The sequence below is a fragment of the Lissotriton vulgaris genome, chromosome 10 (assembly GCF_964263255.1).
Source record: "Lissotriton vulgaris chromosome 10, aLisVul1.2, whole genome shotgun sequence".
NCBI lineage: Eukaryota > Metazoa > Chordata > Amphibia > Caudata > Salamandridae > Lissotriton > Lissotriton vulgaris.
Window position 1 is genome coordinate 267,989,851 of NC_141698.1, and position 27,061 is coordinate 268,016,911.

At 46.0% G+C, this 27,061-nt stretch overlaps 1 protein-coding gene across 1 annotated transcript in view; it reads left to right on the plus strand.

Moving 5' to 3' along the window:
- LOC147685096 (uncharacterized) overlaps positions 1 to 27,061 on the plus strand; it is a 1,199,247-nt gene that overhangs the window by 964,375 nt on the left and 207,811 nt on the right. Inside the window, exons 30-31 of the mRNA XM_086940986.1 lie at positions 10,084 to 10,188; positions 22,537 to 22,671. Of these exons, the coding sequence (XP_086797112.1) occupies positions 10,084 to 10,188; positions 22,537 to 22,671 (240 nt within the window). The remainder of the gene's footprint in view (positions 1 to 10,083; positions 10,189 to 22,536; positions 22,672 to 27,061) is intronic.

Here is a 27,061-nt window from a genome sequence, read left to right on the forward strand (position 1 = left end):
CTCATCTATTATGGCTAATCAATAATGACCTGAATCCAAGGGGCCTTAAAATCTGCTGCCACATTAGCCCAAACAGCATCTGGCAATTCTGACATATGACGTTCTTGTGTTTCTTTTTCTCTTGATGTGTATTGGCATATGTGACAGGACTGAACTACTTCTTCCACTTGTTGATCCAACCGCGGAAACCGATTTTTCTCTCTTAGAAAGTTTTTAGTGGCAGATATACCTCTATGACTTTCATGAGCTAGATCAATAGCTTTTCTTTATAAACAAACTGGGACAACTATTTTATTTTACATTTGGCATAAAACGACTTGCAGAATTTATCAGTCTCCAGTTATTATCATGTATGAGTTTGATTACCTCTTGAATGGTATCATCTGAATATGTGGCTTCAATCAGTTCTTTTTGCGAGACAACTTAGGTATTGCTGACTTTATTATAAAACAGATATATTAGTCTGCCTCCAATTGTTCTCTTTCCTTTGAATTACAGGGATGCCTAGACAGATAATCCACAGGATTATATTCTTTTCCAGGTTTAGCAATAATTCTCAAATCGTAATCCATGAATCTCATTCCTCATCTTTTTATCCTTGGAGGCGTCTTTGTTTTTGGGTTCCCCAAAGTGGAAATGAGGGTTTGGTGATCCATTATTATTACAGAAGGCTTCTCATAGATGAACTCATGATAATGTTCACATGCCCATCCAACTGCTAAACTCTCGTTCTCAGGTTGAGAGTATTTTTGTTCACCCTCTGAAAGACTTTTGCTAGCATGAGATATTACATATCTTGGAGTTTGTCTTCCGGGCTTATGTTGCACGAGCATAGCACCTAGCCCCACAGGACTGGCATCTACTACCAATTCTGTACACAAATTTAGATCAAAGTATTTTAAATTTGCTGCCATAGTTATTTGTAACATATTTCTCTGAATGCCTGTTCACAGCTTTCGTTCCATTCAAATCTCCGACCCTTTTTTGTTAACTCTCTGAGAGGTGAACTTAGAGTTGCAAAATTATTGACATATCTTGCACAATAACTGGCCATTCCCAGGAATGATCTCAATTGTGTTATGTCCTTTGGTCTTTGTATTGCATTCAGTGCAATTATTTTCTTAGGAGCTAGTTTAATTCCATCCCAGGAAAATATGTGCCCATAAAATGTTAGTTCAGTTTTGTTCAGTTCACATTTTTTTAGTCTTAGAGTCAAACCAGCTTGAAGAAGTAGGTGACATACATTATCTTAGGCCTGATCATGTTCTTCTTGATTTTTTCCTAAGACCAGGATGTCATCAATATAATTCATGCTATTTTGTACAGGCCTTATGACGTGTTTTATAATTTCTTGAAATATTTCAGCAGCCGACCATATACCAAAATTCAAGCATTTATATCTGAAGAGATCCAGGTGGGTCGAGAATGTTGTAATGTATCTCAATTGACTATCAATTTCTAGTTGATGATATCCCTTACATAAATCAAGTTTTGAAAAGATAACTGCACCATTAATATTGCTAATTATATCGTTTAAATGAGGGCCTGGGTAGCTCTCTTTTTCAATCGCAGTGTTTGGAATCCTCATGACAACACACATTCTGATGTCCTCAGTGTCTTTTTTAGGAACACTCACAATGGGAGATACCCATGGCATTGGGCCTGTTGCTTCTTCAATTATGTCTTCTTTTCGTAATGCTTTGATTTCTTTTTCGACTTTCGCTTGCATGTGAACAGGAACTCTCCTGTGAGACTGAGCTACAGGCTTAATTGTTTCATTTATATGTAGGGTTATTGCTTTGTCCTTCAATTTCCCTAAACCATCAAACAGTTTTGGATATGTTCACAGAACAGGATGATCTGTTGTTAAATTACAGGTGACTGCTAATAGCCCCATATTTTGAGCAGTTACATTACGCAGTAAGCATGGCACTGGAACCTCTCCTTGCAAAACATGTATTTCTTCTTTGCAACTTATTTGCTGATGTGTTAGAACTTCCTCAAACTTTCCCAAACAGGAGGCAGGAAGCTTGGCTCCCCATTGAAAAACACTTACATTTGACGGTTTAAGAGGAGGTTGTTCAGGCATTTTTGCATACCCAGTTACACTTATTATGTTGCATGTTGCTCCACTATCTAGGACAAAGGGTACTTTTTGAGATCCTACTAACAATTCAACTGAAGTTGTTTTTTTATATCTTCTTTTCTTATCATTTTAAGTTGTTGTACTTCTTTTTCTTGCATCGTGTACAGCCTCTCACTATGTTCAAAGTCTTCTTCAGATTCTTCTTCTTTTTCAATTCCTTCCATTTCTCTTATGTTTTATGTTTTCATTTCTTTTTTTCATCAAAATTAAATTGTTTGCTTCCACTTTCTTTCTTTTACCAGTTTTCCTTCTTTTCTTTCTTAAATCTACTGACGCTTGCAAAATGATTGTATCTCCCACATTCTTTACATTGTTGTCCCATAGTTGGACAGAATTTTTGATGAGGGAACTGAAATCCACATCTATAGCATAGTCTTTTCTCTTTGTAACGCGTCCTGGCTCTCCAATTGACAAATGTGGGGGCTTCGGGATTCAACCATTATGAGGTGATGCACAGCATCATCATAGACATTGCTACAAACAAAAAAGCGGAAACATATCTTGTTCTTCCACCCAGCACAGTGCCTTCACACCCCATTATCACCATCTCCGGAGAGATGGTGATCGGGATATTGAGCATCGAATTTATAAAGCACTCCACATCGTGCAGAAATGCCCTCAGATTTGGACAAGAGTAAAACATGTGTATAACATTAGCTGCTTGAAACCCGCACCTAGCACAGCAGTCACCCTTCCGGCACTCCACTTTGCAATTTTTGCCGGTGTATAATATAGGTCGAACATTGCCATACAACTTTGAGTCCATAGACTACCAGAAACTAGAACGTAGTTTGCTAGATCCAGTGCCGGCCTTATGTCCACCCCATTCTTGCCAAATTTGCCCTCCCACTTAGCATTTTGTAGAACGAGATCGTCCGGGAGCTCAGATAGTAGATGTTGATAAATTGTCCCTATTCTAGCCCTCCTTTGAATGAATTCAAATATGGTAACTTTATCTAACATTGTGGAGGTTTCATGTTGATGTTTATCGATAAAGCTTCTAATCTGAAGATATTTTAAAAAGTCGTGAATATTCAAATAAAATGTATTCTTTAAAAAGGAATAAGAGGCCATTTGCCAACCAGAGCCTAAGTCACCTATATCCTTCAAACCCGATAGCTGCCATCTGAAGATGATCTGATCCTGAAAAATAGCAGAGTAAAGTCGGACAACTTTAAAAGGGGTATAGAAATTAAGATTCGGAATTTACCGTTTATGCCCAATTTTCCACCAGACTGAGAACATGGCCCCTATAACCTTGAACCTTGTTTTCTTGAAATAGCTCGGCTCAAGAATTCACGTCAAAACACCCAAGCCTAGCTCATATATAGAAGGTCTATTGGAGAGCAGAACCTCCACCCTGTCTCCCAGCAGTGGTAACCCAAAGTGTTGCAGCATGGCAGACCAATAATATAAAAGAATATTTGGGACCGCCCAACCACCACGATCCCTAGAGAGACACATCCATTTAGCTGCCCTGCGTGAGCGGCAATATCCCCAAAGGAACCTATAACAGATCCGTTTGGCCCTAACCAAGCTTAGTTGTGAAAGCCCTAATGGGATAGTTCTAAATAAATACAAGAACTTTGGGAGGACCAGGATTTTGAGTACGTTGCATCTGCCATATAAAGAAAGATGTAGATGGTCTAATCTTTCCAGCTTAGCATTGACAGATTCAACCACCGGAAGAATATTCAGATCGGGGATGTTGTCTACATAGGCAGGGATTTTGACCCCCAGATATGTCGCTTCCGTGACAACAGGAGCTTCGGCAGAACGCATAGCGGTTGATTGAATGACCTGCGTTTTTGAGACATTCAGCCTGTAGCCTGGCAACTGGCCAAACTGTTCAGAAAGAGTCTTTAAGGCAGAAAAGGCTGAGCCGACATCACTGGTTAAAACAACAATATCATCCGCATAGCCCAGAGTCTTATACGCTGTAGCGCTGATCCAAATCGGCAGGATATCCAGGTTCCCTTCATTTTTGCTAAGGAGGGGATCGATGTACAGAGCAAAGAGCAGGGACGAGAAGGGACACCCTTGCCTGGTGCCCCTGCTGATGTTAAAGGGCGGTGACTCCTGACCAGAGATGCACAGTGTTGTGGCTGGGGAGATATACAATGCCTGAATGGCCTGAATAAATTTGGTGCTCAAGCCCTTCCAGCGGAGAACTGCCCATAAAAACCCCCATGCGACCCTGTCGAACGCCTTCTCGGCGTCCAACAGGATCAATCCGCGGGGAGAATCAGTAACCTGAGCCCAATCCAGTAGGGCGATGACCCGCCGAACATGGTCGGCCGTGTCCCTGCCCAGAATAAACCCTTGCTGGCGTAGAGAGACTAGCGGGGTAATAACCTCCGCGAGTCTAGAAGATAGAATTTTGGAAAATAGTTTACTATCGGTGTTTATCAGAGAGATTGGTCGTAAAGATAAGGGGTTTAGCTCAGGCTTGTCTTTTTTCTTAAAAAGGACAACCGTGGTTTGATGCCATGAATCTGGTATGACCCCCCCTGTGCTGCCCTAAAAACTGATAAAATGTCCTGGCGGATCTCTAGACAAAATGCCCTATAGAATTCTAGAGGAATGGCGTCGGGGCCAGCGACCTTTCTATTAGCCAACAATTTTATTGCCAGCTCGACCTCCTCCTACGTAATTGGGGCGGAAAGAGCCTCATTCTGCCCCGTTGTGACGTTCAGGGTGTCAATATCCTGAAGAAAATCCTGATCCAGAAACTCAGTTTGAGGGCTGAAATGATCTTCCGTGTCGAGCACAGTTTAAAACTTCTGAAACACATCCATGACCCCCTCCTGCGTATCCTGAACATTGCCCTGCTGATCTTGAATTCTAGTCATACGATTTAACAAACTTTTCTGTTGAAGCCTTTTGGCGAGAATTCTACCCGAGTTTTCCCCATGTTCGTACATCCTTGTACAATACTGCAAATATTTAGCGGCCAAGTCCTGCCCCAAGAATTCCAGAAGTTTAGATTTAATTATGGCTACAGACTGCTGACTCTGATCTATGTTAAGGCCATCCTTGATATTGTGTGTTAATTCCATCTCTGCCATCCTAAGCTCCTCCACACGGCCCTTAATCTGCTCCTGCATATTCTTCCATCGGAAGGCTGCAAAACCCTTGGTCTCCCCACGCACAGTGGCCTTGAGTGTATCCCAGACTATACAGTCAGAGGCAGAACTCCTATTAATGTTTAAAAATTCGATTAGCCACTTTCTTATGTGATCCTGATAGGCCTGATCCAACAATAATTTTCTTTTGAATGTCCGTGTCCTAGGAGAACTGGCCCGACGGAACAAAGGACACTCTGCAGTCAGAGGCTTGTGGTCAGATAGAATTCTTTGGGGAAACTGAGATGGATGCCACCTCCGCCACCTTATCAGACATTAAAAAAAATAGTCCAGCTGGACAATTTTATTATGGGGGGCAGAATAATATGTATACCCATCTTTCTCTTTATTATGTCTATACCAAAGATCAATCAAATAATGTTCTTGTATTAAGGTCTGAAGGGCCTTGAAGACCCTGGGTTTCCTACCGGAATACTTTTATTTCCAGGCAAATTAATATTCATATCCCCACAGACAAACATTGGATGTGGCCATACTGCTAATTCTAGGTTTAAGCATTTTATTACTTCTGGAAGGTCTACATTTGACCCATATATCGTGCAGATGGTTAGGGATCTACTATCAACCACTATTTCGACTTAAGACCCATCTGCCTGCACTATCCTCTTGAACTTTTTTTGCAAAACCCGACCCCATGCTTCAGCAAGATGGCCACCCTTCTGATCATAGATGTCTGTCGAGAACAAGCAATTAGATCATAGCCAGGGACTTTCAGCCACTCCCGTTTAGCCCAGGGTATGTGTCTCTTGTAGACACAAGACATTCAATTGCATAGTATGGACAATCTTAGAAAACAAAGCAAATTTTTTACCATCATTTAGGCCACATTACCCTGCCCCATTTGAGCTCAAAAAAAGACCTAATCTCCACTGTGAACCTTTATCCTTTTTGGTCACAAATTCTAGCATAACACAGAACCTACTAATAACACTAACAATACCACAACTATAACATGAATCCGAAACCTTAGTGACCCCCGATACCCCTCCCCCTAACCCCCACCTCTACCTCTACCCCCACCCTTGACACCCAGGACCACCCCAACCTCTTCACCCCCCTTATAAGGCAACAGTACCTAGGTCATTGTGATGAAATGAGCTGGTTTCCCCCGTTCTCCCCTAGACCCTTCCCCCCATTGTTACCAACAACCGAGGATTTGAGCCCATTGTAATCCATACAGAAAACCCCCAATTTTTTCCCTAAGAAAAGCCAATACACCTAACAATCGGCTCAACTCCCGTCTTTAAACCTCGAAGCCCCTGAAATGGAGAGGCAGAAAAAAGACAAGCGTTCTTAACTATATAGAACTCCTTCGCCTGAACTTCAGAAAGAAAAAATCTGGTCTGGCCCTGGTGAATTATTTTCATTTTAGAGGGAAAGAGCAAGAAAGCTTGAGTATCCTTAGCCTGTAACGGCGCTATTAGCTGGCGGAGCTCCCACCTCCGCTCCACAGTCGCCGGACAGAAGTCTGGTCTAACAAATAACTCACTGTCTTTCCCTGCCCTCTTCCTATCTGGCCTAGCTAGGTCCTAGATCTTCTCCTAGCCAAGAAATTGTTCAAGCAGATTAATATTGCCCGGGGCTTATCACCAGCCTGGCCAGACTTCTGCCTTTGCCTACAAGGAAAACAATGCGCATGTTGCACTTCGAGTTGCCAGTCCCATTGCTTTACGTCTGGAAAAGCTTCGGAAAAAAGTTCCACGACGAACTGCCTGGTGTCCGACCCTTCCCTACCTTCCGGAATCCCCAGGATCCTAAGATTGTTCCTCCTGGCCCTGTTTTCGAGATCAGTCAATTTCCAGAGCATGTCATCCCTTTGTGTTTTAATAAGATCTGTGATACCCTTCTGAGTTGCCAGATCGTCCTCCAAAGTGGAGATCCTCTCCTCGGCTTCAACAATTCTGGTAGCAATGTCAGAGCAGGTCTTTGCCACTCTACGGATTAAAATTTGCATCCTACAACATGCACCCTGCGTTCAAGCACTCTCCTGACGAGTCTCTTCATGATGAGCCATGATAGTCTGATAGATAACTGAGAGTGTCATCTCTACTCAGGGCAACTGAAAAGGATTGGTCACACTGCCTCCCCCCGAGGCTGTAGGATTAACGTCCGAACCAGGCTGCGTGGAAAAGGAATAATCCCAGACTAGCGATCCCGGGTCCTTACTTGACAAAAGGGCCCCTTGATGTTTCAGTTTCATGGCTTTTCGAACTGTACGGAGGCCTCGAGGCGAAACTTCTTCCCTAAATACTTCATTAGTTCTCCAGTCCCCAAGCTCACTGTCATCATCTGTCCAATCCCTATCTGGCCCTTCGTCCTCTGATGAGCCAGTATGTTCGGACAGTGAATAAAATGTGTCCCCTCCTTCTAGCTCCTTTGCATTTTCGTTGATATCAGCAAAACCATTGTGGCGAGCCTCTTGGGCCACTATGCTTACAATTACGCCACTTTGGGCAGATGGTTCGTGAGTGTATTGAGCAGGAGTAGCATCACTTTCAACATGCGGGACTACAGCTCCCACAATTCCATTGGCCGGGAGGAACTGTGTTGACTGGAGTTCCATGTTTACCACTCCTCGATCTACGGGGATTTTCTCATTACCCTCGCTCTGCACCCCGCCGTCGGTACCACCGTGACCATTGGGACCCAACACGCCAAGCTCACTCCGAGAGACAACTCCGTCCTCACAAACAGCTGCAGTGCTGGCTACAGCTGTAGCAGTCAGTACAGGGTCGATAGGAATAGAGGCAGCACCTACCGGCTCCGAGACCGAAGCATTCAGCGTCTTGGATATCGCCGACTGCCCTCGCTTACTGCTTCCCGTGCCCACTGGGGTCTTTACTTTCCCAGCTTGAAGTTTAATCAGCGCGGGCAGGGCCTGCTTCACTTTACCAGGTACTACGGGAGCCGTCTGATTATTGCCCGCTTCTCCAGCAGCTTTGTGTTTCCCCCCGCGGGCGACTTGTGACTCCTTCCCTGAGCTGTCGGATTTTCCCGGACTGGTTGCTCGGACTGTGAGTGCCTGAGCTTTTGCAGCCGAATACACAGTAGTGAAAAAATTATGTAGATACGGTTATACACAGTCCAAGACAACAAAAGTAATCAGAATTTGGAGGCATTCGTTGTGTAGATTTCGGAGTATTTTAATGGTTCCACAACCAGCTGACACTTGTTTCGTCGCGTTGGAACAATTCTCGCGCGACTCCTCGGGGCTGGGAAAGATACAAAATATATACAGTACAACATCTGACATGATGTATAACCTTCTGTATAAACATGTGGCATCCATTTGTGTACTTCGTCTGAAACGTAAGTGTGCACCCGGTGCGATGATCGTCTGGTGTGTTATTGGGACCAGTAACTATAAACCTAAGTGATTTAAAAAAAAAACTATCTGCTACATGCCACTGCACTCTGTGCCACTTTATGCCACTGCGCTCTACTATGCACCTATACAACTGACATCTATGTCGCTCTACTCTAAGCCACTTCACTCTTCGCCAATCCACTTTATACCACTTTACTCGAAACCAGTGCACGGTATGCCAACTACTCTGCGCCTCTATATTCTCTCTGCAACACTACGCCACTGCGTGATATGCCACTCTATTCTACTCTGCACCTCGCTACCCCACTCTACTCTATGCCACTGTACTCCATGCCACTGCATTCTATGCCACTCTACTCTGCAAGACAATATTCTCTGCCACTAAACTCAATTCCTTTCTACTCTGCACCACTGCAAGCTACGCCACTCTACACCATTGTGCTCTATGTCCCTGCACTCCATGCCACTCTGTTGTATTCTTCACCACTGTGTTGTACTTCACTGCTATCTCACCACTCTACTCTGCACTACTTTGACTCAATGCCTTCACTTTACTCTGTACCACTCAACTCTACACCACACTACTAGACTCTGTGCCACTGCACTCTGCATCACTCTATGCCACTCTAATCTGTTCTGCACCACTGCACTCTACACCACTCAACTCTTCACTACTGCACGGTACGCCACTCTGCTCTGCACTAGGGTCCTCCATGCCACTCTTTCCTGAATCACTCCTCTCTTTGTCACTTCACTCTACTCTGAAGCAATCAACTCTATGCCACTGCACTCTACCCTGCACCACTCTACGCCACTGCACTGAACGTCACTGCGCTCTACACCATTTTTCTCAAAACCAGTGCTCTCTGAGCCACTGCACTCTACGCCAATCTGCTCTGCATCAAGCTACTTTACTCCATGTCACGCTTGACCACTCTATGATACTCCATGACACTCCACTCTACGACGCTCAACTTTACAACACTCTACTCCACTCTGCCATTCCACTTTCCTAAACTACTCCACACTATAACAATCTACTCTGCTCTATGCCACTCTACTCCACTCTACACAGCACCCTTCATTCCACGCCACTCTACAGCACTCCACGACAGTCTACTCCACTCTGACACTCTATGCCTCTTAATTCTATTCCCTTCCACTGTACAACACTCCACGCCTCTCCATGACACTCCACGCTACTCAACTGTACACCACTCCATAACACTCCACTCTACTCCACTTTACGACACTCCACTGTCCTTTACCTCACTAACGTTTAGCCATGCTGAACATCAACAACGCTGGTGTGCAATATGGCTAAAAGAAATTGGCAAAGGAAATTGTTCTTGCATAGAAGAGACCTCTTGGCTTTGCCAATGCTTGATGGAGGGGATTGTATGCTTCCCTGACATTGTCTGTTAAGTGTTTGTTTATAGCATCTGAACTTCATCTGTCCTCAGGCACGTGTCTGCACCCCGTAAAGAATCCAGGGGAAGATGTCAGAGGTCAGTCTCCCGTTTCCTTACCACAGAACCCAGCAGGGGCCTCATCCCTTCCAAGGACCGGTAAGGGCGCTTTACATACCATTTCCTCTTCTGGATGTGCTAAATATTGATGTATTTTAAAATACTGTGTATTCTTGGTGCTATGCTGCGGACTATACAGTACAAAAACATCAACAATTTACTCTGATCACTAGTAGGGATATACTGGACTATTTTCCCAGTTGATATAGTTAGTTACCAATGCCGTTCCTGGGATACAAATACTCCAGTTAGGTTTACCAGATTATTCCCTCTAGGTACTTGATTTTAGAGGTGGGATTTTTTCCATTGCATGGTAAAGTGTTTGCAGATCCTTAAACAAAGTAGCATCCGCTTACCAAACAGTTAAAAGCGAACTGCAGGTGAAATTGCTGGAACACACATGCAGTTCTTAGTGAGAGCTCCTAACTACTTGTGCAGTTCACTGACCCGAGACCGACATGCCTACTGATTGAGGCCCAAGATACCTTAGGGGCTGAAGTAGGAGGGAGCCAGTGTGAAATATGTCTGCATGCTTGGGATAGATGTCATCATTGCAATGTGTGCACCCTGGAAATCTGACTGTGTGGGGGGTACTCGCATTCAGATTTTTTGGGTGCACTCCCCAGTGAGTGCATGAGAAAGATGAGGTCATGGTCTAGCTTTGTATAACTAGGTATTTGTTTTTGCAGTGGGAACAAATCAGATTTTTCTCCTCCAGAGAAAAACAAAAAAGGCCAATTTTGCCAACTTACTTCACTCACCACTGAACTGTTCATAGTGCCATTGTGAAGTCTTGGATTACTATCAGACGTGGGAGTCACCTGGCCTGAGGGCATCCACTGAGCTCGGAGGCTTGACAAGTCCCTCCTAAAGCTGTTTTTTTTATAATCAACTTTATTGGATTTTTAATAACACAAAAATTAATTGGCAGCAGATCATTAATCACGGAGAGAAACATGACAATGTATACAGTTGATAAGACAAGGGCGGCCCATCAGTACGAGGCATGGCAGTTCAGCTAATAAATACAGATGTAGAGAAAATAAAATATAAAACAGATCATCACAGTGGTAGCAGATTAAACCATTTACCCCACACTTTACCGAATAAGTCAGGGCAACCCCGGGCTTCAAATAGGGATTCTTCCTGCATTCCACACCAGTCCACTCCCCTCTTCCATCTCTGTACAGTTGGCGCCTTAGCCTGGGACCAGTGTGCTGCTATATCTCTTTTTGCCACCGCAACAGCCACCCCCAGGAAGCGGTTGTCTGCCCTAGTGCCATCCAGGCCGTCGAACACCCCCAGCAGCACACGCTTTGGGTCATGGGGAACCTCCCATCCCAGGGCTTGCGTGAGTTTGAGTTCCACCCCTCTCCAGAACGGTCCAAAACCGGACAACACCATACCATGTGATAGAAATCGGCTGGGTCGGAGTCACAGCGCGCGCATGCTGGGGAGGATCTCATCTGGGCCCGGAATAAACGTTGCGGAGTGAGGTATGCTGCATGAAGGTAGTAAAGTTGGACCAGGCGCAACTTGGAGGATGTGGTCAGGGTTTTGGGTGCCATAATGGCATCTCGCCAGTCCGCCTCATCTAGGGGGCCCAGCCACCCCTCCCATCGAGCCCTGAGCCGATCCAGGGAAGCGGGACTATTGTTGACCAGTGACCGGTATATGCGGGACACTCTCCCCCTCCCTAGGTTACCCATCGTCACATGGGCATCCAGCGGGTTGAACTCCGGAAAGGAAACAGGGGGTGAGACGTGTGTATGGAGGGCGTGTCTGAGCTGTAGATATTTATAGAATTGGGAGTGGGGAATAGCGTGGCGCTGCTGCAGGTCAGCAAAGGATCGAATGTGGTCTCCCACCCATACATCTCCAAGCAACGAAATCCCAATGAGGTCCCAGCAGCGGAACCCCTGCAGGGACTAGACCTCATGCATCCAGGACCCATGCCATAGTGGCGTCTGTCGGGTGAGCCTCTAGTCCCACCGCACGTGACGCAGGGCCTTGCGCCAGGCCACAAGCACCGTCCTAGTGACAGGGGGCAGAGCCTGTGGCACTGGGCTGCCATATAAAAAGGCCTGGATCTGTGTAAAGTCCATGGTGCTGAGTTCCACGCGTTATGCCGGGTCGGACCAGTCGCCCACAAACCAATCGTGGATCACGATGAGTCTCGTGGCCAAGTAGTAGAGGTGGAGATTAGTTACTCCCATTCCCCCATCAAAGGGAGGATACGACAGTGCACCAGGGATAAACGCGGCCTCCCTCCTCCCCAGAGAAACCGGGTAAGAACACCGTCTAGTTCGCGGAACCAACTACCCGGGAGGTGGGTGGTAATGTTTTGAAGTATGTAGAGAAAAAAGGGGAGGACCATCATTTTAAAGAGCCCACTCCTGCCCAGGGAGTTAAGGGGGAGGGTCTGCCATCTCTTAAGGTCCGTCTTCATCCTGACGACCAAAGGTGTGATATTCAAAGCCCATTCGAGCTCTGGCAGAAGGGTAACCCACACGCCTAGGTATTTGAAGGATTGTCTCCTAAGGAGGATGTCCACCTGCCAGTCGAAGCAAGCCCGGGAGGGATGAAGAGGGACCAGAGTGGACTTCGCCGGATTGAGGCGAAGTCCAGAGACCTGCTCGAAAGCGGAGAGGACCTCCAGGCATCTTGGGCCAGAACTATCCAGGTCCGCCAGATAAAGCAGGACGTCATCCGCATATAGGGCTATCTTATCGACCTGGCTCAAGTCCCAGGCCCAACCCCGGATAAGCGGGTCCTGCCGGATTAGCACCGCCAGGGGTTCCATCGCTAGCGCAAAAAAGAGTGGTGAGAGCGAACACCCCTGACGTGTGCTCCTCCGGATTGGGAATGTCTCGGAAAGCTCACCCTTAACGAGAACACGGGCTCTGGGGTTAGTATAGAGAACTCTGATCAGGTGGCGGAAGGAGAGACCAAAGCCCATCCTTTTCAGCACATCCGCAAGATAGCCCCAGTCCACCGTATCAAAGGTCTTTTCAAAGTCGATAAAAAGTAATGCCAAATACGAGGTTAGGCGACCTCGGTGGGCCAAAGCCAGGTGGAGGCGGCGAATGCAGTGACGAGTGCCCCTGGCCGGCATGAACCCGCATTGATCGGGGTGGATCAAGTCTTGCAGAAGGGATCGAAGTCTCTGAGCTATCATAGTAGCGAAGATCTTGATCTCTGTGTTAATCAGCGAGATCGGGCGGTAGTCCGCACAATTCAGGCCAAAATATCCCGAAAGGCCGCGTAGTACTCCTGAGGGTAACCATCGGGACCAGGCGTTTTACCGTGGTGTAATAATGAAATAGCCTCCTGGATTTCTTCTAGGGTGAAGGGGCGATCCAGAGCCTCTGCGGTCTCCTGAGGGAGACACGGCAGCTGGGTACCAGTCCTCTCAAGCAAATACGCCAGAGGAGCGCCCGGTGGGCGAGCGGTATAGAGGGTCACGTAATAATCAGCAAAAGTTTGCGCGATGGCTGAGGACGTCACTCGATGGGCCCTGGTATCCGAGCGGATTTCGGGAATAATACGGTGGACTTTGGGATAGAACACTAGGTTGTGGAGGAGCTTGCTATTCTCATCACCTCACCCATAAATACGGGCCACCGATGAACGCCAAAGCATTTTAGCGGATTCCAACGAGATCTGGCGAATCTCCTCGCGACCTGCTGCTAATTGCTGGGATGAATCTCCCTTGCCGGCCTCCCATAGCGTCCCCGGCGAGCCCTTATTAGTGGAAATATAGTGACGCAATTTCTGACCGAGTGGCTTCACTAGCTCAGAGTCCTGCAGGAACCAAGCATTTAGCCGCCAAGTCGCCCTTGGACCCGCCGGGGAGGACCCAAGACGGAGGGAGATGGGGGAGTGATCCGAAATCCCCCCTGGGCAATATCGTGGCCCCAGATACCAGCTGGCAGTCTGTGGCAGGCTTCAGGAGGAGGTCTATACAGGAGTGAGTGTGGTGGGCTGCCGATGTGTGGGTGTATTGTTCCCTGCGAGGGTTCCAAACCCGCCATACGTCACAAAGGCCCAGGGCCGAAGACCAGCTCGAGAGGATCCTCGCGGAGGCGCCACAGACCTCCAATGGGGTCCCCGTCGTTCACGCAGGGGTTGCAGGACAGCGTGGAAATCCCCCCCAACCACTGTAAGACCCTTTGGAAAGGAGGAGATTACCTGTGTAAGGTGGCGAAGAGTTGGAGACAGGAGTGCAGGGGGAATGTAAGTGCTTAGGAGGTTCAAAGGGCGCCCTTCAATGGTTCCCGAGATGTCCACGTAACGGCCCTGTGCATCAGTCTCGGCTTTAGCCAGGGTAAAGTGAAGTCCCTTTCTGAGCAAGATAGCCACCCCTCGGGAGCCCCATGTAAAACCAGAATGCCATACCCTGTCAAATCCGTAGCCGGCTAGGAAGTTGCATTGTGTACCCAGGAGTTGCGTCTTCTGGAGGAAGAGAATGTCCGGTGTGTGGCGGTGAGCAGCGCGGAGGACGGCTGTGCGCTTCATTCGGTCCAGGAGGCCATTGAAATTCCAGGAGAGGGTGTGGATACGCCTATTGAGTGTGTAGGTCCTCTAGAGGAATGGACTGCGGAGGGACGGATGTCGACTTGAGACCGTGTCCAGCCCAAGGGGAGCACTCACCCAGACCCGGGCGCAGGAACGGGGGCCTGGGAAGTGGTGATCTGTTTGCCAACTGTGGAAATAATGAGGGCCCTCCTAAAGTTTTAATTTATTGTCTGTAACCCACTGCATCTTTTTAAATCTATATCTCATAAATAGAACTAAGAAGTATATTCAGCCAATTGTAGAATAAGGGCAGCCAATTGCACCCCACAGGGCACTACACCAAAGCCTGACCAAAAAGGAAAATCTTTATCAGCGCAATATGTGCATATACGGAGGCTTGTCTGGAGTGCCCTGCAAGTAACGTATAGTACAGGTTTAGCATATTCCACTTTCTCAAATGTATACCTGGAAGTAATAGACCTCTGTTGTGGATGATTCTTGGGGCATTTCTGGCCAGGTGGGGTGCAAGGCCCTTCAAACCCTCAATGCTTCAGCAATTTGAGGCAATTTCTATGCATGCTTCTGTAAGCTGGACTTTGATAATGGTCCTCTTGGTCTGCGGCCTCCTCCTAACCTCTGTTTTCCCTAGGTTCCTCTTCATGCCAAACTGTAGCAACAGGGCTCTAATTTGTGTTCTGAGAACCCATAGATGTAAGCAGCAAACTCTGATTTTTCGTTCCACAGTTTGGCAGTTTCGGTTTTACACCAATATGTAGCGGAGTACCCTGCCAACCAAACTAGCACTCCGCCTGCTCTTTTTGGAGTTGGGTGAACTGTCATGTTAATGCCGGCACAGTCCCCTCTAGCTCAGCCGGGAGAAATCTTTCACTGATGCCCAACAGACATCCAACCGTTGGTGTAGGAATTTCAGACCATCCACGTTATTTAGGCTGTATGTGCGAAGGTACTTATTTCCTTGTTCTGGACCACTAAAAAAAGGCTGATTGTCCCGAATAGGAAAATGATGAAAAAGAGAAAGCTGCCAGGGTCATTAGTTTTTATTTTTATTTTCCCAAAACAAACTTCCACATTGGAAGGTTTTGTTTTAAAAACAAAAGAAAAACACTTTTGCTGAGCAGCCTTTTGAAACATGGCGACCGCTCAGCAAACTTTCAACGCCTTCAGAGGAGCTGCCTTTTCAGAGTATCCTCAGAAGGCATTGAGATCATTGCCATATTGGTAATCTGTTCCGCTACTAGGAGAAGCATACAAACCGACATACCAAGCTTCCCTTTTTTGGTTATTACATCCCCATGCAGATATTAAGCATAAATGTACCTTTAAATTGATATTAATGCAGATCTTTAAATTTGCATTAATACATTATAATTAGGTCTGATCATCCTATAATGTCAACATTAATTTGAAAAGTTCCTAAAAATTAATACCATTATTGAGAATAAGACTGTGTATGGACTGGATCCGTTACTTTCTACGTACACGTCTATTCCATGTGTTGCCAGACATAATTATGTATACATGACTCCTGTACAGTTAAGGAAGGCAGTTAGCAATTGTAGCTCAAAATAAATAAGTTGTTCAGATATTACATTTAATGTGTAGGCAATTGATACAGAGTGACTTGATGGTTGCTATACCTTCAGAAGAAATTCATGCTGAAATAGTTGGGCAGAGGGAGTTGGTGTACAGTGGTGAAAAGATGAAGAAGTATAAAGAACTCCAGATTGAACTTTGATATAAGCAGAGGTTAATCTGGACAGCGAATGCGGTGTAGATTAAGAACCTTCAATGGAGAACAGGAGAACACAGTTATTAATAAAATCAAGAACTTGTGTATGCATGGCACCTTTGCAGCACAAAGGGCCCTGTCTTGTGCGTCCTAAGCTGAAATAATTGCAGTTCACGGTAACGTGAGTGATCTAGAGTAGTGGTTCTTACCTTTTTACTTCTGTGGTCCAGCACTGAATCATTGTTGGTATCCAGGGACTGCCCCTGAATCAGTATTGGAATCCGGGAACCCCCGCTGGGTCATTATTGAAATCCAGGGGCCCCTACTGAGACATTTTGATGAACTGAACTGAAAAACAATACACAAAAATACAGACTCAAGCATTCATCAAACAAATACACAAATATTGAAATATTTCATTCACAACCAGGTATTTAAAAAAAAGTTAATTTAAATGGCAAGGTTGGAGCTTTTCTAAATTCAATTGATGCCACCCATAGTATATTCTGTTTGGTGCACTTGACTGCTCCCACAAATCAATCTGAGCATTGCAACTATGTTTTTAGCCTCCAATTTCAAACTCCTTCACGTTTACAGAACCTTTTAATATTTTGATTTTTCACTTTTGCTTCTTTATTTATTCACACTTTATTAATCGGTTAGTACTATTTCTTTATCTAAGCAGTCACGTACTGCTGAGTAGGTTTTTTGGACCCCCTGGGTGTGAGAAGTTGGCCTGATATATGATGCTCACTAGTTCTAGTGATCACCTTGTATCAGTCCAAACAACCCTTATGGTGATTGGTTGTCAGTCAACCTTATAGACCAGCTATCCTAATGGTAGCATGGACAAAAGCAGTCTTTAGGCTAAACTCGTTTGGCATGTGAAGCCAGCTGTTTTACCACATATAACCCCTTGAATACCAAGTGAAAGGACACCACACAGGTTGGTATGAAAATAAACAAGTATTTATTAACTAACATACACCTCTGAACTCTTTATGAGGTCAGAGGGCTAAGCACATGACAAACTCTTAGGAACAATACGTTTAAGTTTCACGATTTACAATGGTGCCCTAGGGGCACGACAAACCATATACTAAGTAAGTGGAATGTGAAAGTCAATCAAAGGAATGGAGCTGTCCAGAGGCTGTAGGATCTCTGGGACCACGCTATACTAACTTGAGGTAAGTACTAGGAGGCCCACGGAACGCGTGTGCAGAGTGTGAACTCACACGCGAGATGCGTACAACGTCTAATGACAGTACAGTTTTAAGAAAAAGGTGAGTACGGTCGTCCCTGACTCGATAGGACAAAAACGACTGTGGAACTGGACACTAGGAGAGTCAAGCTACCCTTGAGCACCGAGATGCTCGTGTTACCTCACCCACAGGCTGCGGGTGCATAGGTGCCAAGTCGTGTCGGGTTCCGGCGTTGAAGTCCATGGAGCCTGGAGGAAAAGATGCTGCAGGCGGTCAGGAGGAAGATGTCCGGTGTGATCCAAGGGTGGATCAGTGAAGAGAAGAACCTGAAAGCAGAGGGGATAATGTTCAAAGTCACGAGCCAGTGACTGGAGTGGAACCAGGAGTGGAACCAGATGTCGTCGTCGCGATCAGGTGAATGTGGACGCTTGTCTCTGCAGCCACATGGAGTTCGTCGTCTAGGAGGTCACCAGCCAGCCGGCAAGTGACCAGACAACGCGTCGAGCAGCAAACAGGCAGAAGGGCCCCACGCAGATCTCGTGGATGCTGGAGGGCTGGTCTTCGGTGCAGGAGCTGCTCGGGGTCGGGGCTTCTCAGTCCCCAAAGCACTTGGATGAGGATGCCTCTGAAGTCGTGCTGGAGCGAAGTGCTGATTCTTTCAAGATGGCCGGTCCCACGTGTCTCGTCGCACCCACGGGTCTCAGCTGTGCTGCAGATGTGGGTAGAGGTCGGAGAGGTCTGGGAGTCCGGGTCTCGTCGGGCTCTGAAGTCTGGATCCTTGCAGGAAGACGACAAAGGGAAGCCGCTGTACGCTGATGGTGCCTGCTTGTGCAGGGTGGACACTCCTTGCCCACAAGGGAGATTTCTTCAGTCTTCTGTGGAGCAGAACGTCGAAGTCCAGAGTTTCTTCTTGTAAAGTTGATCAGGATAATCTAATTTGGAATGGGACCAGCTCCTACCTTTATCCGGCTAAAGGGGGCTGCACTATGACTAGGTCCCTCCTCTGGGTGGGACCAGGAAGGGGGGTGGTTAAACCCCCTTTCCTTTGTCCGGTCTTGCGCCAGTTCCGGGGCTGGGGTGCCCCAGGAACTGGTTTAGACCGGTGTATGCACAGGGACACCTTGTGTGCCCCAGGCATATCTCATTCCTTTCAGCCCTGTCCTACCTAATACACAAAATCCTGTCTGGGGTGGTGCTAGCACCTCCCAAGGCAGGATACCCTTTGTCCAAGCCTCCCTCGCTGGAAGGGCTCCCAGCAGCAGGAGGTCAGACTTGTGTCTGTGGTGGCAGCATCCATTTTGTGATGCTGAGGCTCGAGTTACCTTTAACCGGGGTTCACAGTTACATACATGTCGTGTCCCTCTAGAAGGGTGGAATGCTACCCCCGTCGCCAGAATTGGCGAGGGGGTAGTATTCCAATTCGTATGACACCTTACTCGATATGTTTTGCTAATGCTATACCAAAGTTAGCATTTAACCGCGAGGATTATAATGCACTTAAGAGTATATGGTATAGCGTTATCATGGAACAGCTATTAGGACTTGGTTCCGCAAGCTGCAAACGGGCTCAGCTCATGCTAGAGCACCATCTCACATAATTCCGAGCACTCTGCCTTCAGGATTGATAAGGCCTGCCATAGGAGTGACTGATAGGAGGATATGTGTCCATTTTAGGGTTAGATATTGGGATACTATATCTAAAGCAAAGGGTGATTACACCACCTTGCCCCAGCTGATTGATCAGCCAGTTGTGTCAGATTTGGATGGCCAGCCAGGGGTGGCATAATATATGCTGCAGCCCCTGGTAGGCCCTAGGTGCACCTATGCCCTGGGTACCTAAGGCACACTGTACAGGGGCTGATAAGGTGACTCAGTATCCAATTAGATATGTACCTAGAGTACATGGAATCCATTTTACAGAGAGAGCAGTGGGCCTGGGGTCCTGAATAGCAGGGCCCCAGGTCAACTAAGTCGAAAAACCAGCAAAACACCAGGCAAAAAGTTGGGGGCAACCATAGTCAGATATCCACCTTCCTACACTGGGGTTCTCAGACTACAGGTTAGGAACCGCTGATCTAGCTAATAAAGTGAATGTCAGAGTCAAAGCATATTGGACTGACAGTTGTTACATCTCCTGGAAATCACATGGTACTTTTCCTTGCCTTATGGTTTTTTTCTTTAGTAAGCCAACAAGAGTTGCTTTATATTTTTACTATACTGTTTATCATCAGAGCCATGTGCTGCTGACAGGCGTCACACAAAATTAATCCCCAATCATAATGAGGCTAACTACGGCCTCTGTTTCAAATTATTAGGCGTAAGACGTTAGCTCAATGAGAAGGCCTTTTTACCTGAACCCTTGTTGGGAGATGACCTAACAGTGCTCCCTTTTAAAGGTCCCCATTAAAGCATACTTTGACTAACCTTATGTGGGGAATTTGTGTGATGATTGTTTTACAGGTGTGCATGTTTTACTATAAATGAGTCAATTGTCTTGTCTATTTGGGTCCCGATTTTCATAGGTGAATATGATAGTCCTGTTCCTGAAGGCTATCTCTTATCCATAAAGGATATGGTTTTTTATGCGCTCCTAAGCCAAATACATCCTCTCTGAACCAGTCTTACCTATTGCTGAAGGATGCTGCCACCCTCTTACTTTGTTTACCATAGGTGCCACCTTCCCTTTGATACTACCTTATCACAGCATCCATACATATCTTCAGTCAACTCAGTTTTCTGCATATTTATCAGAGGTCAGATGAGGTCAGCTCCTCTCTCTGCAGAGCATATTAGGTGTTTGTTTCCTGTAAGTCACAGGAGCAAGGTGTTCCAAGTATCTAGGATTGGCCCTAACCTGAATTTAGACAGTGTCCAGCATAGTTTCTGTCCTAGTAATGCATCTGCCCGCCCTAATTTGAATGGTGTTTTTATGTCCAGTCTTTTTACAACTTACTGGCTCATGGTACTACTATTTATCCAAACCTAAGCTGCATCTGGTTTAGGTTACATTCAAGAGCAGAGCAATTCAGCTACACAGAGCCATGCAGAGGATTTTTGGCCCACGCGTTCATTTATTTCTGTAGGATTGAGAAATTAAAATTAATCCTTTTCTTTTGGATTCTGAGATACTCCAAGCCCCCTGCAGTATGACTGGAGTGTGAGAAAAGGCAGAACAGCCCATGTACCCTTACCCGATTGGCCATGCCTGGCAACCAGAGAAACGTATGTCCTTGCCTGCCACAGCCAGTACTTCAGTCAGTGGTTTTACTCGGCATAGAAGAGGGTCACCTTGAGTGAAGAAGACAAAAGAGGCAAGAGTGGAGGTTCTGCTTGGGTTGCCACTCTCCCTCTAGACTAAGCCTGTGTCTAGAAAAGCCAGTGATGTAACCTTGCTGCTTGACCTGCAGAGAGAAGTAATACCTAAATGGATGCAAGCGGAGCTGGACTGCAGCTGCCAGGAGCAAGTGACCTGACCCACAGGAAGACTTCAGAGGCCCAGTTCACTGGAAGGACATGCCAGGGTAGGCTGAGAGGGCCTCGATGCCTCATGGTCTCCTGAGCCCAGCTTTCCAAACAAGTGAGCAAAACACACTTGGGTCAAGAAGCTGCTCCATCACAAGTTGAGAAGGTTGAGCCTACAAGATCCTGGACCCGCTTCATTGTGTACCTCTACCAATGTTCTTTGATGCTGGTGTGACGTCTTAAGACTGTTAGCCTTTATCCCCAAGTTGGGGGAACTGTCCCATTGGTTAGAGGAGTTGACTTTTAATCCAAAACCATATGAGCAATCATTCTAGCCCTTAAGACATCTCCAGAGATATCACCAGTGAAAGTCGTGGTCACATTTTCCTTCTACTGTACCAGTGACAAGGGGTCACTATTGCCATTGTAACTCTTGTTGGGTTTCTCAAGTACCCATGGTGCTCCTCCCCCAAATAAAGTCTCAGGGCTTTGTTAGATTTTGAAATAAACTCCCATACAACTGGAAAGACACATTTTGGGACAAGTAACGTGCAACAATTTGCAAATGAATGGTACAGTCCATGCAGCAGTCCTTTCAGACTGATGACTCCAGTGAGAAAGAACTGTAACCACTTATTGGTCACCATTGTCCAACCGCCTAGCTACTAGAACCCAGGCAAGATGTGCAAGGATAACATATGTGGGCATGTTGTTGTTTGCATAGTGAGGTTTTGCAATACACCATTTCAAAGGCTATGGTTTGGACTCTATTTTTGTTAGGAATTCCTCCTTTTAATATACAGCAATAAGCAACACACTGATGGAAAGTATACTTGAATTAATCTCATTCACAGTTGATCAGTCAGGACCAGCCTCATTACAGATCGCCTTTTTCTTTACCGACTCTGCCACTCTAGGCAAGATGAGTCATGTGCAAGTCAGTTTTGGTCTAACTCCAGTAGTAACAGTCATCATAAACGGCCATGCAAGGTCCCGTCCAGACTGGAAAAAAAAGAAAGGCACCCCTAGATCTATTTCGGACTATTTCAGCCTCAACAGTGAGGGATAGCTTAAATTATGTGGCACAGTGAGTACATTATCTGCATCTTTGGGTATCCCTGGTGGCTACTTCAAAGTAAAGTCTCATACCAGTATCCCTGACTGTATTCCCCTTTCACAAACCTCTAAGTTTAGATATAATATCTTAGTACTTCAGAATTTTACCATGAAGACCTGAAGACCCCTCAAAGAATAACATTGGCCATAGGCATCAGTGTTAGTCTTTTTTTTAGCACTAGGAAGCTACACCAACATGTGGGGTTGATTCTCACAACCCTAATACGCAAACGTTAGTGTATACACTTACTGGGCCAGTAGGTATAGGCGCTAACATTTTCTTGTCTATGATTGCTTTATTCGCTCTGATGTGTCTTATTGTTTGATCCCTACCTTCAGAGTGGGCACGGGATTCCGCAGAGGGAAGAATACCCTCCAAGGAAGATAGGGAGAAAATGATTCACCATCACAACCTTCCTCATTGGCTCCGAACTTCAAAAACCAGAGATGGAGTTTCCATACCTGGACCAGCAGGTAAGCTTTCAGCTGTTAAGTTTATGTGTGAAGTGCTAATCCTTAGTCTGTGCTGTGGTTGTACCAAGTGACTTATTGAAAGGTCCATGCTGACAAGTTAGCACCAGAATTCTTAGGTAGTCCGGGGAATTAATGTAATTTTTCTGCCTTCACCTCAAAACCACACCTTAACTTGTAAAATAGGCCTTCCTCAATATTTGAGACGTGTCCACCACCACAAGACTAGATCACCTTCACGAGAACAGAGCCTTCAGCACATAGCCTGGCTTCCTCCACTCACAGTCAGGCATTCACCATATGGCCAGACATAGGCTACTAGTCCAGATCTTGGTTAACTAGTCCAGACCTAGATAAACTAGTCACAACCTTCACCACTACGTAAGACCTTAACCAATAGTCTAGGTCTTCACTGTGAGATAAGGTTGATCCGTCACAGAGGTAGAAGGGGACTAGTAGACCTAGCATTCACCGTATGTTCAAACATTCACCAGAATACCGTACCTTCACTACATGACCAGGCCTTCTGCACTACAGCAGACTTTCACCAAGAGACCATGCTTTCTCTTGACAATACCTATCTATAATACAACAGAATGTAAATTGGTGTTTGTTGCTGGTTACTCTTGGTATGACTTGCTGGCCAGCTGTTAATGATTGTTATGTATTTATAAGTAACTGCCACCAAATGTAATGAAAATCATATTCCTATATATTTATATGGTCCTATTATTGATAGACTACACTTGCTCCTTATCCAAAACAATTGTAGAGTATCTTAAATACAAAAGAGTATAGGCAATGCGAGTTTCTCCTATGTTGACCTCTTCAATGCTATGAAAAAATAAAGTGAAAAGACACTTGTAGATAGCAAACCTTTGCAAATACTTGAAAAAACCTTTTGGGAGTTATTGGAAATTTGGAATTTCATTTACTCAAGAGGTAAAAATACATATATCAAAAAAGATTGCCTTTCTGTCACTCCACAGATGTGCCTATGTATTAATCTAATTAAAGGTTAATGTGTCATGAGAAAGCAAAGCATTCTTGTTAGGTGCATTCAGAGACCTAATAGGTCAGAACGGTTCAGCCCTTAACCACATCGCTGCTAGCCCTATTTTTCTCCTGTGCTGGGGTCCAATATGAACGGGTGTGGTCATGACGAGCTCAGCTTGTCATGAGCACACGATCACTGTGCCTCATGACGAGCTGAGCTCGCCATGAGCAGGGAAGGGGTTAAGTACTGGATGAAGTCTTATTGTTAGAAACAATGAAGAATTATTGAAAGGAGTCAGATCTCAAATGCAGGCCCATTGATGGTGACCACCAAGTAGGCAAGTTGGAAAGAACTCTTACCAAGATCTTTTGTATGTAAGAAGAAATATTTCCCTGCTGGGAGTAATGAAAACATCTGGCTTACTCATAGCAAGGGGAACTTCTATTGCCACTTACATACATCCTTGCCATAAGGACATTCTTTTTTCTATAACCGCTTTAAAAGTGACTGGCACTCTCTCCTTATACTTCATGAGGCTGTAGATAGGCATTTTTCAGTCTAGTGCTAAGCCGCCTTAACCGTTCAACCCTCCTATCCTGCTGTAGTCCCCAGCATTGGCCTGCTTGTGAGTAAACTTGTTTCTCGTATCCTTTGTGTTTTCTCCCAACTGTAGGACTTCTCCTACTATGTTCACACTCAGAAGGGGACTGCATACCCCAGAGTGCACCGCTCTACTCACCATCTGCCGCCAGTGAGGGGGAGGCGTGGCCAACACGCTTATAGCACAGCCTCTCTCTCCGCGGCGCGGGAGCCTGTTCTGCCTGCTGTGCCCATTTGCCACATCACATGCCAGTACATGCCTCTTTCAAGGACCCCTCGTGGAACGTAGGGTCCCAGGGGCTGCCCCGCTTTGCCCGCAGTACTTGTTCACACTCAAGGGGGGACTGCATACCCCAGAGTGCACCGCTCTACTCACCAGCTACCACGAGTGAGGGGGGGGGGCGTGGCCAACAAGCTTATAGCTCAGCCTCTCCCACCACGAGACGCGCGCGGGACGTAGCCCGTACGAAGCCCCAACCAAGGGCTGGCCCGTCTGTGCCTGTCAGGGGCCGGAAGAGTCTGGGCTGGGCCACGCCCTGATACATACAACTGAAGAATCCCACCGAACCCGTGTTACAAGGTATTACGACTAGAACTGTTATTTATAGCCTATCAGTGTGTCATTCTGTGGTGTTACAAGTGGACTGTCGTGAGCTTTCGGAATGGCGAACAAATTCAAAGGAGTAGCCGGGACACTGGATGCGTTCATCGTGATGGCAGAGTCCCTATTGACCCACAAAATCGAACTGACAGAGAGACGTCTGACCATGGACCCTGCAACCTTACATTCACGCCTATCATTAGGCGGTCTGATCACTGATAGCGCAACACTTGAATCTCCCCGTAATTCACCACCTACGGCAGCATGCCCTGTTCTCTCAGACTTATCCCCGCTAAGCCCGAGAGCCCCCAAAATGGACGCCCCAGATGCACCAGGACTTAACTCTAGAGCATGGGTGGCATGTCCTCAAAGGAACACCAAAGCGAAAATTCAACCTGTAAAAAGAAAGAGAAATGCAGGGATGACTAAGTCCAAAAATCCCAAAGGTTGCCACCTTGACAATAATGTAACTAATCAGGTGGTCATCCGCACCACTTCAGTGGGCACACAGACTGATGTTCTCTCTAACTCTGCCCGCACTGTCATTAATACAGGCGCCGTGGGAGATGCCGCCGTTCCCCCCGCTGTAGTTAAACGTATTGAAAATGCCTTGGCCGCTATTAAGAAGGCAATTGATACGAACTTCAATTCATTGCGGGGGAAACTTGAATCCCTGAACTCTGAAGTGGTTAACCTAATTGGCAGGAATGTGAATTCTGATCAAAATGTTGGCAGGGGTGGACCATTTTCTTCTTGCTTACATTCCAGCTTTGCCTTTCATAAAGACACCACTCCTGCTATCCTGCCCACTATTTGTAGTAATACAAATGTACTTTCTGGGTGAAATTCCGATAGCGAACAAAGGGAAAGACAGCCTGTTCTCTTGAGAAATACAGTTTATTCAAGCACATCATTAGGAAGAAGTTGTCTTACCTAACTAGATACTAGAGCCCCTACAAGTGACACAAGCGTAAGCAGGGATATTTCCAACCGTCCCAGGAATGCTTGCTTGAGAGAAAATACTGACGTACTAAGCCTACCCCCCTGCCACTATGTGTTAGTTTTGCCCGGGGTTCCCTATTTAGCTGGGGATCAAAGGGAGTCTTGGGCAGATTTGCGAAACACGTCTGTAGATTGGCTCTGCAAACATGAACGACATTCTTATGGCCAGAAGAGTAGGGCGGGTTGGTCCTTCTGTCAAGAAAATAACCGGTGATTGTGTTGTTGCCCAATAATCCTTCTTTTTCAGGATCAATCATGTTGTCACTGTCAATCAGCGCCGGGAAACCCTAACGGGTAGCTGTCGCGCTCTATAAGATTAATAAATAATAATAATAATAATAATAATTGTTCTCAACTTCCTTAGACCCCACATGGTTCACTGCTTATTGAGTATTTTCCACACGCAAAATACCTGCATCAGTGCGCTCCCCCTGGGGCATTTTTATAAGCCTCCCCCTAAACCCCTTAGGGATGACCACGCCTTGCCTTTGTTAACAAATAGGTTTAACGAGTCTAGATGCACAGGACTGACAACCACTCTTGATGGTTGCTCAGCAGTACCAGCAGCTTTACATGGAGGATTCCGATGAAACCATAGTAACAACTGATAATGACAATGATGATCATCTCCCAATTAGAACTGACAGAGGAGCAGACCTGAACATTCTTAGTTGGAATGTAGCAGGGTTACAGTCCAAGCTTGATGTCCAGGATTGGTTGCATAGTCAAAGAACAAGACATAGTAATGTTTCAGGAGACGTGGGCCATGCATGACCTGCATATCGAGGGGTTTCATTGCATCAGTGTAGCGGCATCTCATCGCAGACAGGGTTGACCATCAGGGGGCCTTTTTGTAGGGTTTAATGTAGCAGCTGGTGGGAACTTTACGATACTCCCAACTAACAGTTGCAATTTCCAAATTGTATTGTTTAAGAGAAGAGTTTCGTTTTATCTGGTACATTTCTATAATGACTTACTTTCCATTCCCAATAAGAATTTTATTGAGCTCTTTGTTTTTTATTTCCAATTTAGACTACCAGCAACATTCGGGCAATCCTATTGGGATTATTCTAGGAGGTGGTTTTTTAACGTAAAACTTAATGATACGCACTCTGGTGCTGAGCCATATAATTTGGGTCCTTCTTTCCACAGGGGTGTTGAGCTGGCAGTGTTTTTTTTTTTGTTTAAATCTT